Source organism: Conger conger, chromosome 9 (assembly GCF_963514075.1).
Source record: "Conger conger chromosome 9, fConCon1.1, whole genome shotgun sequence".
Taxonomy (NCBI): domain Eukaryota; kingdom Metazoa; phylum Chordata; class Actinopteri; order Anguilliformes; family Congridae; genus Conger; species Conger conger.
In genome coordinates, this window is record NC_083768.1 from 15,030,806 (window position 1) to 15,046,964 (window position 16,159).

At 40.3% G+C, this 16,159-nt stretch overlaps 1 protein-coding gene across 1 annotated transcript; it reads left to right on the forward strand.

Moving 5' to 3' along the window:
• Nucleotides 1-7,222: 7,222 nt before the first annotated feature.
• Nucleotides 7,223-16,088, forward strand: LOC133136908 (thyrotroph embryonic factor-like). Its single transcript, XM_061254781.1, has 4 exons — nt 7,223-8,303; nt 9,321-9,746; nt 11,609-11,847; nt 13,678-16,088. The coding sequence occupies exons 1-4, from the start codon at nt 8,114-8,116 to the stop codon at nt 13,891-13,893; spliced, it is 1,071 nt and encodes a 356-aa protein (XP_061110765.1). The 5' UTR covers nt 7,223-8,113; the 3' UTR covers nt 13,894-16,088.
• Nucleotides 16,089-16,159: the final 71 nt, after the last annotated feature.

Sequence of the window (16,159 nt, forward strand, 5' to 3'; positions counted from 1 at the left end):
ATCATGGTAAATGAGGGGAGATATCACATTGTTCCAATAACACTCACCAAATGTGTTATTCTGGCTACTGGCTCATTCACATTTCTTCTTTACAGGGTTTCCAAGAAGCAAATAATCCCAGGGGATTCTCAAATCTTCATATGCCCATAGTGCTGTCCCTTAAGATGACATATTGTGATAATTGATCATTTATTTCAACATTTGTTTCAACAAAATAAATGATAAGTTACACCCTTGGTGTAACTTAATAACAACATGTTCATCTATGAATTTAAAGGTTTTTATTATTAAGGGAGAAAAAAAATCCAAACCTACATGGCCCTGTGTGAAAAAATGATTGCCCCCTAAACCTAATAACTGGTTGGGCCACCCTTAGCAGCAACAACTGCAATCAAGCGTTTGCGATAACTTGCAATGAGTCTCTTACAGCGCTGTGGAGGAATTTTGGCCCACTCATCTTTGCAGAATTGTTGTAATTCAGCTACATTGGAGGGTCTTCGAGCATGAACCGCCTTTTTAAGGTCATGCCACAGCATCTCAATAGGATTCAGGTCAGGACTTTGACTAGGCCATTCCAAAGTCTTCATTTTGTTTTTCTTCAGCCATTCAGAGGTGGACTTGCTGGTGTGTTTTGGATCATTGTCCTGCTGCAGAACCCAAGTTCGTTTCAGCTTGAGGTCACGAACAGATGGCCGGACATTCCCCTTCAGGATTTTTTGGTAGACAGCAGAATTCATGGTTCCATTTATCACAGCAAGTCTTCCAGGTCCTGAAGCAGCAAAACAGCCCCAGACCATCACACTACCACCACCATATTTTACTGTTGGTATGATGTTCTTTTTCTGAAATGCGGTGTTACTTTTACGCCAGATGTAATGGGACACACACCTTCCAAAAAGTTCCACTTTTGTCCCGTCAGACCACAGAGTATTTTCCCAAAAGTCTTGGGGAACATCAAGATGTTTTCTGGCAAAATTGAGACGAGCCTTAATGTTCTTTTTGCTCAGCAGTGGTTTTCGTCTTGGAACTCTGCCATGCAGGCCATTTTTGCCCAGTCTCTTTTTTATGGTGGAGTCATGAACACTGACCTTAACTGAGGCAAGTGAGGCCTGCAGTTCTTTGGATGTTGTCATGGGGTCTTTTGTGACCTCTTGGATGAGTCGTCGCTGCGCTCTTGGGGTAATTTTGGTCGGCCGGCCACTCCTGGGAAGGTGTGGATAATGGCTCTCACTGTGGCTCGCTGGAGTCCCAAAGCTTTAGAAATGGCTTTATAACCTTTTCCAGACAGATCTCAATTACTTTCTTTCTCATTTGTTCCTGAATTTCTTTAGATCTCGGCATGATGTCTAGCTTTTGAGGATCATTTGGTCTACTTCACTTTGTCAGGCAGGTCCTATTTAAGTGATTTCTTGATTGAGAACAGGTGTGGCAGTAATCAGGCCTGGGTGTGGCTAGAGAAATTGAACTCAGGTTTGATAAACCACAGTTAAGTTATGTTTTAACAGGGGGCAATCACTTTTTCACACAGGGCCATAATAATAATAAAAACCTTCCTTTAAAAACTGCATTTTGTGTTTACTTGTGTTGTCTTTGACTAATATTTAAATTTGTTTGATTATCTGAAACATTTAAGTGTGACAAACATGCAAAAAAATAAGAAATCATTATATACACCACTGTATATAATATCTAAGTGCTATTATAATCCATGGCATGCACAAGGCTGATCATGGTGGTGAATGGTGCAGTAGGGAGGGATAAATGATAGTGAGCGTGGTAGCACTCACTATATGTTAGCATTGGTTGGCTCTTCCATTCAAAATTGCAAATTGCAAATTTGAATCTCAATATCTTACCCATTTCAAAACCTTCATCTTAATGCCACCTACTTATTCATGCGATTATCTAATCAGCCAATCGTTTGGCAGCATTGCAATGAATACAACAGTAGAAGACCACATCAGGGTCCACTTCTGTCAGCCAAGAACAGAATGTTGAGGCTGCAGTGGGCACAGGCTCACAGTTGAAGACTGAAAAAAATGTAGCCTGGTCTGATGAATCTCTGAATTCTGATAACTGCTGAAGCATACAGATGGTTGGGTCAGAATTTGGCGCCAACAGCATGAATCCATGGACCCAACCTGCCTTGTGTCAACAGTCCAGGCTGGTGGCCCTGGTGTAATGGTGTTGGGAATGTTTTCTTGGCACAGTTTGGGCCTGTTAATACCAATCAATCATCGCTTGAACACCACAGCCTATTTGAGTATTGTTGCAAACCATCTGCATCCCTTCCAGGCTACAGTGTACCAGTTTTCTAATGGCTACTTCCAGCATGATAATGTATGATGTCACAAAACAAAAGTCGTCTCAAACTGGTTTTATGAACATGACAATGACACAATCATGTCAACATGGTACAGAATCTCAAAGGATGTTTTTAACATCTTGTGGAATCCATGCCACAAAGAATTGGGGCTGTTTTGAGAGCAAAGGGAGGCCCTACTTAGTATTATTAATAAAGTGCTCAGTGTGTGTATATCTGCTTCTACGCTTTTATATACAGTCTGCCTATATAAATAAGATCATAGCAATATGCACTCTCTACAATATAAACTTTAATGCAGGATCTATCGATTAATCACACTAGTTTACAAATTGTATGCTATGTACCGACAGTTTGTGAGCAAGCTATTTTGAAAGAGGGCTACAAGATATGTGTTACCAAATAGGACACATTGGACATGTTGGAAATAAAGCATGCTTTAGAAAAGTGCAAAATAAATATATTGCCTCTTAATATGCAAAATTGCCAATACACTTTACAGTGCACTACTGTAAGATTATGAATTCTTTGAGAGCTTGAATCTTAAACAATGTGCCAAGTGGTGAGCACATACGGTAGGCATTATACATGGCTGTAACAGTCAGAGAACTGTGCTGATACACCTTGATGAGAAGCAGTGTCACACTGAATTGTTTCAGATCGGTAACACTTTACAATAAGGTTCCATGAATTAGCATGAACTAATGTAGTTGTTAACTACTACTACTGAGAAGTTAATCTGTACAGCTCTGTTAATGTGTTTATGTATATCATTAATTTTAAGAACTACATTAGTCATTTCCAATTCATATTGGAATGAAAAAGTCAGTTAATGTATTTATTAATGGTTAACTAATTTAAATGTATCCTGTAGTTTGCTAGTGTATCAATATCATGTAACAAATACGTTAGTTGTTAACTAATGCATTAAAGGTACAATAGGTAACATTTTTGTATTAAAATATTGTTACAAGACCATTGTAAATCCCTTCCTATCATTGAAAAAGGCTAGCTGACATGTTGACTCACCCTCTGCCTGTGTTTATAGTCCTTAAATTTGGGTTTCAAAATATGCAGTTGACGGGCTCTCTGGCACTCTGTACCAAAGTATAGCTATAGCTCTACAATAATTCAAGCTCATTGGTTGAAATTTAGTTCTAATTGCTAAAGCCAATCAGCTCGTTCACAGAGATGAGGTGGGATAAACAGCGGTTTGAGCGTGTTTGTTGCTGCAATTCCTTTCTTGACCATTAGAAGTCAGAAATTACCTATTGTACTTTTAGCTAATGAAAAGTTAATTTAATGCCTAATTAATGTATTTGTCCATCATTAATTAATGTTAACAACTACACTAGTTAATGCCAATTCATGAACCTTATTTTAACGGGCTTCAGATCTTTAGACAAAATGTAGTATTAGACAAAGGAAACCAGAGCAAACAAAATATATTATTTCATTTATTTACTGATAAAGGTTTCACCCATCCGAAAAAATAATTCCCCCCTTAATTCGTTGCACCACCTTTTGCAACCAAATATCAGACTTTCTCATTGCTATGAATTGTTCAAGTCGAGCCTTTGACTAGGCTACTCCAAAACTTTAATTTTGCTTCTTTTAGATGTGGACTTGCTTTTGTGTTTTGGATCATTGCCCTTCTGCATAAGACTGCAGCTTCAGCTCACAGACAGATTATGGGGCATTTTCCTGAAGAATTGTCTGGTTCAGAACAGAAATCATGGTTCCTTCCCCCTTCCCTCTTCCCCACACCACAACACTACCACCACCCTGTTTGACTATTGGTATGATGTTCTTACTGTGAAATTCTGTAATTGCTTTACACCAGACATAATGGGACCTATATCATTTCAAAGGTTCTGACCTTAGCTGAGACTAGAGAGGCTGCAGTTCTTTGGATGTGCTTCTGTGACTTCCTGGATTATTTGTTGCAGCACCCTAGGAGAACGTTGCAGAAGTGCATCTCTGAACACACAACGCATCATAACTCTAAATGGATAGGCTACAGCAGTAGAAGTCTAAAAAATAAATCTAATAAATACCTATTAAGGTGCTCAGTGAGTGTATACAAGCTATACTTTTGTATTTGCTTTTTTAATTTCACTACAGATCAGCTTCCTTGAACGGAGACTGTGCAACCTGAGAGCTGAATCCTGTTAAATGGAACTGTACTGAATTCAGCAACTCATTCTGTGTACACATTACATGTTAAATCATGTATGAAATGCTTATAAATATTGTTTAAGCATACACTAATTATTGTCAGAATCATCACCAAGGAAAAAGAACCAGTATGCTCCAGAGTAAATGCATTGAATGTAAGTACAATAAGGGACTCTTACATTGTAGTTCAATATGTTTCATTAATCTAAATTTAAATTAATTTTATTCAGTTCATGTCTGTCTCAGCAGTGATAAGTCTTTTAAATACCATGCTCAAGAAATATCTATCTGCAGGACTGCCATATTGCCACAAGGTGGAAGTAAGAGGCCAGATATAGTATTTACAACTTAAGACGATTGTGACAGACTTGTGTACAGCACATAAATGTGTCTCACTCACAATGCACAGAGTGGGAGACAATTCAGTTCACTTATGCAGTATAATTTGATGTGACTGCATCTTAGTGGCTCAGTGCATTTGAGAGCACTGAACACGTGTCATCAGCTGAATTCTTAAAATTATTGTACTCATGATGAGGACTGGTCAAAAAATAATATAGAACATTTGATTTGGAGGCTTCTTCTTAGTGTTTTCAAGAAATTTGTCATTTAAGTTTGAAATGTCACCGCACACATAATTCACCACAAACCATTTTTGAGATATGAATTTAAATTAAAACTCTATGTTGTATCACTGAAATTGCCTAAAGTGAAATGTTTGTTTCACAAACAAAATGTAGCACAGACAATACACATGTAATTTTGTAGTATCATAACAGAAAGCTCTGAAGTGCTCTGTACTTAGCCACTGTAAATGTGAGTAGCCACAAACATACTCCCAAGTGAAATTAGTTCCTGAGGATTTTATATCTCCATAATGTGTCTGAGTGTGGCCAACTCCAGTTCTGGTGGGCCAGTGTATATGCAAGATTTTGCTACCACCAGCTCCCCTGGCTCAATCAACTAATTTGCCATATGCACCATGAGCAATTTAGTCATGAATTAGTCCCCAGTAAAATGCTATAAGACAGGAACATTTATCGGCTTCTGTTTATATCACACACACACACACACACACACACACACACACACACACACACACACACACACATTTTATTATATACATACATACATACATATACACATAGAATGTGGCTAAAAATGACAGATCATGTAAATTATTGGGCTAATTCAATAATTTAGAGAAGAAGCCCGCCTTGCCCATCCCTAGTCTAATCTATACTGAGGCTATATATTGAAACACATTGAAATCAATGCAATTTGGAATTTTATATGGTAGATAAGCAGTAGTTATTTTTGAATTCCTTCTGCTAGCAGATGCAGCAGCATCAATCTCTGCAATTCTCACAAGACAATCTCACTTTTTATCTTGTATGGCCCATTTTTTTCATAAATTAGAAATTAATATAAACCCTATACAACAAGAAGTATGTTTTCATAAATGTATTTATTGGAATAGCAAATGTTTTGATCAGGCCATATTATCTGATCGTATGAAATGCGTAACTCAAAATATGCAAAATCAAATTCCAGTTGATCTCTGGATCTGGCTAAGCAAAATACCAATCCACAATTTATCTCCTGCCTTGACTGTTTTGCTTTGTGTGTCTCACGTGGGCTTAGCATGGGGAAAGCTATGGGCGGAGCAATTGACCTAGTTTTATCCAATAGAATTCTGCATAGGGCAGAGACTGACCTACTTTGAACCAATCACAGCGAGGCTTGCCTGCAGGTGGGTAGCTCCTGCGCGTGCCAGGGCCATGTGCACTTTTGGAGAGCAGGAGTTGGTGTTAAAGTGACGGTAAACTCATTCCTGCTGGACAAAAGAGGCAGGCCCTCACGTTTCTGGCCGATTAAACGGGAACATGAATGATGATATGGTAATCGTAGTCGGGATAACAATAGCGACAAACAATAATATGTCGTTTCATTTTACTGACATTGCTAGAATTCAACCTCACATGAAAGCATGTCGTGCAGCATGAGCCATTCTTAATGGTACCGATTTTAAGTCACTGAGTATTTGAGTTATAGTGCAAATAATATACAGTAGGCTACATAACTATTTGGATTTAGGTTTCTGCTGAATTAAATCCTCTTCAATATAATTTGTTGATTGTTAATCATACTGGACGTTGACAAGATGTTATTATATCAAATTTCTTTACATGTCCATTTTAACCTTACCTCTTCAGCAGAACTGCTGATGGATTGCAAGCTAATATTTGCAGTCAGTTTAAATGACAAGGAATGATGAAGCAAATTAATTTTATATTATCACGGTGTATATGGATAAAATATCTTTGAATTAATTTGATTATTTAGAGGCTTTTGGGAGAAATACATTATTTAAATATATGATTTTCCTAAATAAAATTATTATTGTGTCCCCTCATATAGAAGTCCTGTCCCATTTGCCTGACAGTGGAACTGACCCCACGTGTTCGGACACAAGCGGAGTATCTGAAATAACTCGGCACACAACGGGTTAACTAAAAAGGCAGCGTGAAGCCACAACATGATACGTTTCTCCTTCCGTCATTGGCTAAAATGTTTTAGGCTTGGTGTGTGCTCCTACTTTGTAGGCGTGTCATAGAGAGGTGTGCGTATAATGAATATTTATGAACACCTCCCCCAGCGCCATTCCCCGTGAGAGGTGACGTCACGAGAGTCGCCCGTGTTCATTCCAGCTGACTATCGCCTCGGCTCTAGCACAAACTGCTTCTTGGTCTTCAGAGACAGAGCGGGAGAAAAGCGAAAGAAAAACATTGCAGTTGATTGCATGGCTCACAATTTTATTTTTTGATGGAAAATATATTATCTATTTACCTGTTATCAGAAAGGGCGAAGTGAATTAAAATATTATCGTCGCTGAAGAATAACCTGCATTTCTTTCAAGTTTTCACGTTAAAATATTATTACGACAGCCTGTTTCTCTGACTAAGTTGAAGGCTGTCTAACCTCGTTGACTCTCGATGGACATCCGTCCGTTCATTTTATTTTAAATGGAATATATAAGTCCAAGTCGGGAGGAAAATCTACGTAATTTCATTGGAAACAACAAATAAAGGAATATCGTAAACTCAAGGACTGGATCAGTCGCCTATTGTAAAGATCAAGCTGCTGCGTTTTTTCAAGAACTGTTTAATGCTGAACGAGGATACTACAGATAACACACACGAAGACGAAATTAAATACCTAATTTTTAGCGGAACAGTTGAAGACACAAATATCAATAGCCTATTTTATATTGACAATTAGCCAGAGAAATTAACGCAACGTCCATATACATAGGTAGATGTATTATATTGAATAGGCCTATATGCATTCAGAGATAGCAAAATATATATACACATATACAGTTGCACAAACAACTTGGCAAACTAGTGTCGCGGCAGGGGGTGGGAACCCTAAGTAAAACAATAATATCAGACTATGTGCATGTCTATTCGTACACGTAGTTGTCTTTCGTAATATACTAACGTTGTAAAAGTATCACTATCTGATCGATAAACTGGGGATTCGTTGTGTCAGCTGCCCCAACCCTCAACAACCAGCTCGAGCGCGCCAGGAATCAGCGGCTGTCTAGTGATGTCCAGGCCACTCTCACAACTTCTACCCCCAGACCTGCCTGCTGGAGCAAGCCCTCAATTCGGAAGTGGCAACGCGGTGAATGGTTCCCCGAGCGGTGGGCATTTGAATACCATGGCCAGCCTGAAGTCCCTTCTGCAGCTCCCCATCAAAGGTGACCAGCGAGGCAAAGACTGTTGCGATACGAAAGGTGAGATTGTGTGCGTGTGAACGCCTGTGCGCGCGCACGTATGTTTCCCCGTACCCTCACCACCCACCTCCGACGTAGCATCACTGAACTTTTGTCTCATTTGAACTTTTTTATAACTGCTGTCTAAATGCCTTTCTCTTTTTTACTGCTTTATTTATTGAATTGATAATAGATGTGACCAATGTTAAATATGGTAGTGTGAACCAACGTTAAAATATAAAAGAGATGGACAATATTCGACATTGGCAGCATTCTTTGGCTGTTTTATTTTTTATCCAACATTTTGTATAGGCACTGTTCTTCATTTGCCAGGAGTGAAATGTAAACATCGGCTGCTGTCCATATAATTAAAATTATTCATGAAAGAATGCAGCTTAGAACAGATAAGACATAGACAGGTATTGTGTACAGTGCAGCAACAACAGTCATAAATATTCATGTTATTCTATTTTTACATACATAGCCAGTAGTTAAGTGCTCCTAACCACTGATTATAACAGCAGGCAACCTTCTGAATGATTTGTTGTTGGTGTACAGTGGACCTCTGCAAATGATCACTCATGCCAACATTAGTATATGTATTATCTGGACCAGCTAAGCAAATTACAAGAAACCTAATAAAAATGTCCCCTGTTCAGCAGTGACCCCAAGTACCTCCTTGTAAGGGATTTTCTTTGCCAGGACAGCAACTCAAACAGAGTTCCCCAAGAGTTTCCTAGTATGCCTTTCAGTATGCTGTACTTTATTTTGGCAAGCTGGATTCCACATAACTTCCTCTGTATGCAATGTATTTACTGTGGTGTCCGGTCTGGTCAGCCAGTGCACATGCCGAAAGAATAGATTCTGCTTCCCCTGTCTGTGTTAGCGTGGCCTCATGGTCTCTGCCACTGTGCAAAGGTATGTTTGCATACAGATTCATAATTATCTGCAACCACAGGGTTGCATCGGAACTGCCACCACAGACGATGCCACATTGCGACATCTCACGTTCCTCTCCACCCTTCTCTCCGCCCTCAGACAAAGACAAGCCCCTGGACTCAGACGAGGATTCGCTGGGCGGGGTGGTGGGGGTTGGAGGAGGTGGCGGTGGGTGCAGCCTGCGCTCCTCCTCCCAGTCAGCCTTCCTGGGACCCCTGCTTTGGGAGCGCACCCTGCCCTGCGACGGGGGCCTGTTCCAGCTGCAGTACATGGACCTGGAGGAGTTCCTCACGGAGAACGGCATGGGCTGCATGCACGGCAACAGCTCCAGCTCCGCCCAGATTCCCTCCCAGAGCTCCCAGTCCGCCATCCCCAACCAGAGCTCCCAGTGCCCCCCCTCATCTCCCCCGCCCTGCTCCTCTTCCTGCTCCTCCATGTCTTCTTCCTCCTCCTCGTCCTCGCTGCTGGAGCTGGAAATGCAGCAGGCGCCGCAAAGCATTCTGGGAGGCTCAGATTGTCTACATGGTGAGTTTTATTTTTGTCAGATAAAACTGACAGGACTTTGGAGTTGGGGGCAAGGGGTGGGGGGTCTTGGTAGTGAATAAGGCTGAATGGGGAATAAGATGATTTAAGAAAAGAAAGTGGTGTCAAGAGAAGGGTAAATTTCCTATTTCACTGGTATTAGCCCAGGGAAATAGACACGAACATGTGGTGTGGCAGAGGGGGGAGGGTTGGCAGTGGTAGTTCTAAGCATGTTAATAGTATGAAAAGCAATAATATTCAGGATTTTCAGGTTTTGGACAAACTTTGAGAATGGTAAGACTGGGGAGGAGATGGAACACAAAGTATCTAGTAAAGGGAATGATGTATGTAAATGCTCAAAAATCAAACAAATATTTCAGTTTGAAGTTTGACGGAATCAATCAATCAAACTAAATAATCATTAAGAGCCACTGACTGGTAAGGGACATTTGCTACACAACAGAGGACATTCTCATTCTCGTGAATAAAAGGGTTTGCACAGTATAATGATGGAAAACATAGATACCAAAACCAAATGACTAAATATGACTCACTTGGCAGTACAGCAAAATATCAAAGTAGCAGCGACAGAGACAGGCAGCAAGGAACAGATTTGGGGGAAAAAAAACTACTGAGAAGCTGAAAGGGGAACAGGAAGGGGTTAATTTAAACACTGACTAAGTAGACTCTGCAGCAGGCTGTAACTGCATTGAGAGAAGCGGGGGGGGGGGGAGAGCCAGGCATGCAGAGAGAGAGAGAGAGAGAGAGAGAGAGTACACTACTTGCGTGTTTTTAAATCTCTCTGTCTCTCTCACACGCTTGGTCCATGTGCAGGCGGCCTGTCACGTGCTGATGCAGAGAGTAATGGAGTGAGAGAGCTAGTAGAGGGGAGGGCCAGAGGAAGAGAGGGAGGGGTGGCGTGTGAGAGAGGGAGGGGAGGGAGTAGGGAGGAAGAGAGGCATAGCACACAACGTTGAGAACTGACCTCTCCAGTTTTTGCTTCATGCAAATCTGTGATATGAACAGACTGGTTGGTTTTGGGTGTGGGGGGTGTGGGGGGGGTGCATGTGAGTATGTATGTACGCATGTGTGGGGGTGGGGCGGTCGACTGCTCGGCACAGTGTATGTTCTGTTTGTGTTCTTTCTGTTCAAAAAGGAAGAGGAAGGGGGTGTGTCCATGTTTTAACTGTGATAAGGGAAGGAAGAATTTTTTTTCAGATGTTAGGTTCAAAAGGAGAGATACTAACATGATATTGTTAAGAACTGGAGGCTGAAACTCATCTGCAACAGACTTTACACTTTACTCTTATTTGTTCAGTATTGTTTCTAATACAATTTGTAAATTAACACAGACACTGTAGCAAGGGATTATGCTAAAATGTGTGCATACAGTTACTTAGCACTGCGATTGAGACTGTTTTTCAGAGCAATATGAACCTAAGGGGAAAAATAAAGAGCAAAACAATGGATGTGACTGGATGTGACTGATATGAGGGAAGGAATGTGAAGACAGAAAAGCATGAAATTAATATGAAAACAACTGGGCTGGGGAACTGACCACTGACAGATGGGAAGGCTCAAAACTGTCATTTTGCTGTGTCTGGACATAGCTTTCACTGACCCCTGATCAGCTTCAGGTTTCTTCTTGAAATAGCTTCAGCTGAGGGTTTGTTTAGTTAATCATTGGTATGTATCATTGGGACAATGTCTACACGTTGCCTGAGGTTTAGTGTGTTCTATAGCCTTCTTGTCACTTGGCAAACTGAATGTTATCCTTGAAATGATAAAATATATGAATATACTGTATATGTCCCTTTTCTCTATCTAGTATTAATTTTCTTTCTTGTATTGGTCTCTCCATCCAGTCCCTCCCGACCAATCACCCTCCTCTTCCCCGTCCTGCGCCCCACTGCCTGGACCCCCCACAGCCAACGCAGATGGCGTGGTGGTAAACTTTGACCCGGACCCTGCTGACCTGGCGCTGTCTAGCGTACCGGGCCAAGAGGCTTTCGACCCCCGAAGTCACCGCTTCTCTGAAGAGGAGCTCAAGCCACAGCCCATGATCAAGAAGGCCCGGAAGATGCTGGTGCCAAATGAGCAGAAGGTACATTCCAAACTACCAACCTGGCACTGCAGAGCCATATTTGGCTCGCTTACAGTGGGGTCAGCGGTCAATAAACAAGCCCCTGTGATCCATAATTTGTGGGCAAGTTGACACTAACTGATGAAGAGATAACTTTTCTTGGTCTCATAATGAATTGAGGATATTGTATTGTGCCGTTTGACTTGCATTTATTGAAGCAATTGGGGTATAAGGCTGTATGTGCTCTCAGATATAATATAATCTAGTGCAGGGGTGTCAAACTCCTGTCCTGGAGGGTCACAGTGTCTGCTGGTTTTCAGTGTGTTTCCACAAATACCTGCTGACACTACAGCCCTCCAGCACTTCAGTTTGAGACCCATGATCTTGTGTGCAAACATGCTTCTCAGTTAATTGGACTCTGATGTCCCTGCTGGAAGTGCTAGGCACTCTGAGCATAAAAAAGTATATTGATTATAGTTTCAGTCTAGACATACCATTATAACCCAATTGCTACGGCTTTGAGTGATACCAGCATTTTCTTGCTCCTCAGTCTTTTCTGTATTTCTGTATTCATTAGAAATAACTGGTAAAAATGCAGTGATTTTGTTTTGTGAATACATATACAGTCCACTCAAAAAGTATTGGAACAGCAAAGACAATTCCTATTTTCTATACACTTACAAACTTTACTGAACACAATTGAGTTTGAGGTAAAAAAAGTACAGGTGACAGATCCGAATTTCAGCTTTTATTTCCCGGTATTTTTATCTAGGTTGGTTAAATAACTTAGAACATATCACCTCACAACATATCAGACCTCACAATTTTCAGGTGAGCAAAAGTATTGGAACATGTGACTGACAGATGTTTCTGTATCCTGTTAGATTGGACTCAGTGGGAATATGTCCTGTTAGATTGATTGGTTAAACAATATATAGTTCTGAATGTCTACTCTTGGTTTTAGCCTTGGGTTTTGCCTGTGAAGACTGTATTTATGTTAGAAAAGATAAACCATAAACTGTCAAAAGCCAAGTTTGGCTGGCTCACGTGGAGCGGCATAATTGGCTCGCTGCTCCAAAGAGAGGGTTTTGGCAGGGTTAGTAGATCGCCGCACCTTGGCCGCGTCAGAATCACAGTCACAAGCATGAGACGAGACGGCTTGAAGAAGACCTTTTTGAAGCTTCGATCAGAGCCATTGCACAAGCATTGCGGATAACTGGTACAACAACTTGGAATGTCCTGAAAAAGAAAGAAACTGCTGGCATACTGAGCAACAGAACAGTTCGACCAAGGAAAATGAACTTTCTTACATATTTAATTCCTTTATATATTTTCTTTATTGGTGATAGTATCTGTACGTAAGTTGTAACTTTGTTTTTGTAAATTTATAACTGACTGCCAACAGGGCTCCCCTGAAAAAGAGACCTTGGTCTCAGTGGGACTTCCTTGTATACATACAGGTTTCAATGGTTTAAAACAACTGAAAGAGGCTGCAGTAAATATAGTTTGGTGATGTCAGTGGGTCGCAGGCTTGATGCAGTTACTGCAAGCATGGAATATTCTACAAAATATTAAGTATCATTAAAATATCATTAAATATTAAAATATCATTTACTTTAGTACACTCTGTTCCAATACTTTTGCTCACCTAAAAATTGGGTGGTGCTATGTTAGCTATGTAAGTAGTTTAACACATCAATACCAGGAAATAAAAGCTGAAATTCTGAACTGTATAATACATTTTATTTGATATATATTATTATATAATTATCATGCTTAAATACTGGCAATGTTACACATACGTCAGACTCCAATTATTTACCCTCTTTACCCTACCTGTCCTTTCTTCAGGATGACAAGTACTGGAACCGACGGTACAAGAACAACGAGGCGGCCAAGAGGTCGAGGGACGCCAGGCGGCTGAAGGAGAACCAGATCACAGTGCGGGCGGCGTTCCTGGAGCGGGAGAATGCGGCTCTGCGGCAGGAAGTGGCCGACATGCGCAAGGAGCTGGGCCGCTGCCGTAACTTCCTCAACAAGTACGAGAACCGGCACGGAGACTTGTGAACAGGAGGAAGAGGACGGCATGTCCGGGGAGGAATGTTTTTTTTATCTGACCAGACACAAATGGAGGACAAAAAAAAAAACAGAGACAGGTGAAAAGTGATCCTGGAGGAGAGGGAGCACCTTGCGGTGGAGAAAGATTTGGATTTTTGATGAAAACAGTGTTGTAATTTTTTTTTTTCTATGATAAAACATTGTATATTTTTGAACTGGGTGAGTCAAAGTATGGAAGGAGTTAGAGGATTAAGAGTTATTGGATAAGTGAGTCACATAGGGCAGAGAGGCCATTTTGACACAGGGAATCTGTATATTTTTATATTTGCAAAGAGAGAGTTGAGAGGAGATTTTGGAAATAATCTTTTGTATATTTTATATATTGGTGGGAGGGGTTGGGTGATACAGAGAGAGGATGGGGCAGTCAGGAAGGTTTTAAAACAGGATTACCAGGAATATTTTCTTTCTGGTTAATGAATCCTTCAAGAAGAGAATGAAACAGATGCGATCAGGGCTTGGGTGGTGTAACTTGAGCAATGGTATTTTTGAGTGGAATTGTGTTTAATGGGTAACTGGGTATTCAGTTACAATTTCAGAAAAAAGGAAAACACAATGAAAAGTGTATAGTTGAAATTATATTTGTGAGTTCATTCAAGCACTTAATTTGTTATCTTCCCTTTGGTTCCTTTATTGAATTAAAATGTATGCGTGTCAGCGAGGCTATGGGGAAGAAGCAAGAGACTGTAAAACAACTAATCACAGCGATAGCTGCATGATCATATGCAGAGAACTTTCCAGGTATATATTTAAATGGGTGAATATGTGGATTAATACACATATGCCCATACAAACATACGCACACGGTCGTACACATGTAAACATGTATCTCACTAGTCACATTGGTTCTTTGTGTACCCTTGAGCATGAATTACGCTGTAAATGTGACCATGCACAACTGAGGGTACTGCAGAGACAGTTAACCATTCATTAATGATCACCTATAAATATTCTCTCTCTCCGCAGGATATGTAAACAGAGTAAAACTGGTTTAGAAGTCACCCAGGTTCAGTCGGCTGTGACTCCAACGCACACTTTTAACATGGCATTTCATTTTTATGGCCCTTCTGAATGGTTCAGTGCAAATCACAACCATTTCTGTGACTACACACCCAGAACAGTACTGCCTACATAGTTTCAGGTTTTGTAAAAAGAAATGACATACAATATTACATAATGCAACATATTTATATCTCCAAGAACTAGTCCTAGTCCTCATGACAAATCCAAGCTCGCATTTTTAATTGTTACCTTGAGATAATGTACTATTTTCAGCTCAATATACATGTCAGAATATTGGTGGTCAGTTGTGGAATCTCAGAAATAATCAGCACACCACCAACTCGCCGTGGGGGAAAGGTTCTTTAAAAAACCTTTGTTAGTTTAGTCATCAGGATTAAATGTCATTCTTTGTATTATGATTACAATTATAATTATAATTGCTAGTATTATTATTATTGTTGTTGTTATGTCTCTTTATTGTTTTGTTATAAGCATTCTTACCAGTGGCTTTCTGGAGGTTTATGCTTTTCTTTTACCTTTACCGCCCTTATTTCAAGACCAATTAAACTACACTTGAGCCAGTTTACCATCAGCACCATCAAGCCCCGGGTGCAATGTGGGGGCTTGCGTCTTGTCCTCGTGTCTGAATTTGATACAAATTCAAAGGAGAGAAAAAAAAAAAAGAGAAGACCCTTTTCAGGAAGTGTTCCGATTACCCATCTCAGCAGCCTCCCTCATACCAGATACTTTGACCAGGTGCTGCTTATCCCATGAATCTGGGATTTTTCTTTTTCTTTTTTTGTAACCTGGAAATTGTTTGTAGAAGCTTATAAACTTTTGACAGTACTATTTTTATATGTGGCTGTGTGAGCATACAACAACTTTCAGGGACTTTTGTGGCCCACTGTTTTTTCAGTATGCTACCAAACTGGATTGCGGGTAATATAGTCATCCTTTTTTCTCTCTCCTGAAGTAGATTATGAACACTTCTTCATCTGACTTTTATGAACTGCTTGTCCCGTGACTATGCCACAAGCCTGCAGGTAATACCTATCATTCCTGTCTGAGGGGATGTTGGAGATGTCAGGGGGAATTCTGTCTGAAACACAAATAAAAGATTACCCTTACTCACTGATTAAACGTTATTAGTGTCTGTGTATTTTGTAAAAAAGTAAATTCGATCTAAAGGGGGAATGTTTATGAATAAATGAACCTT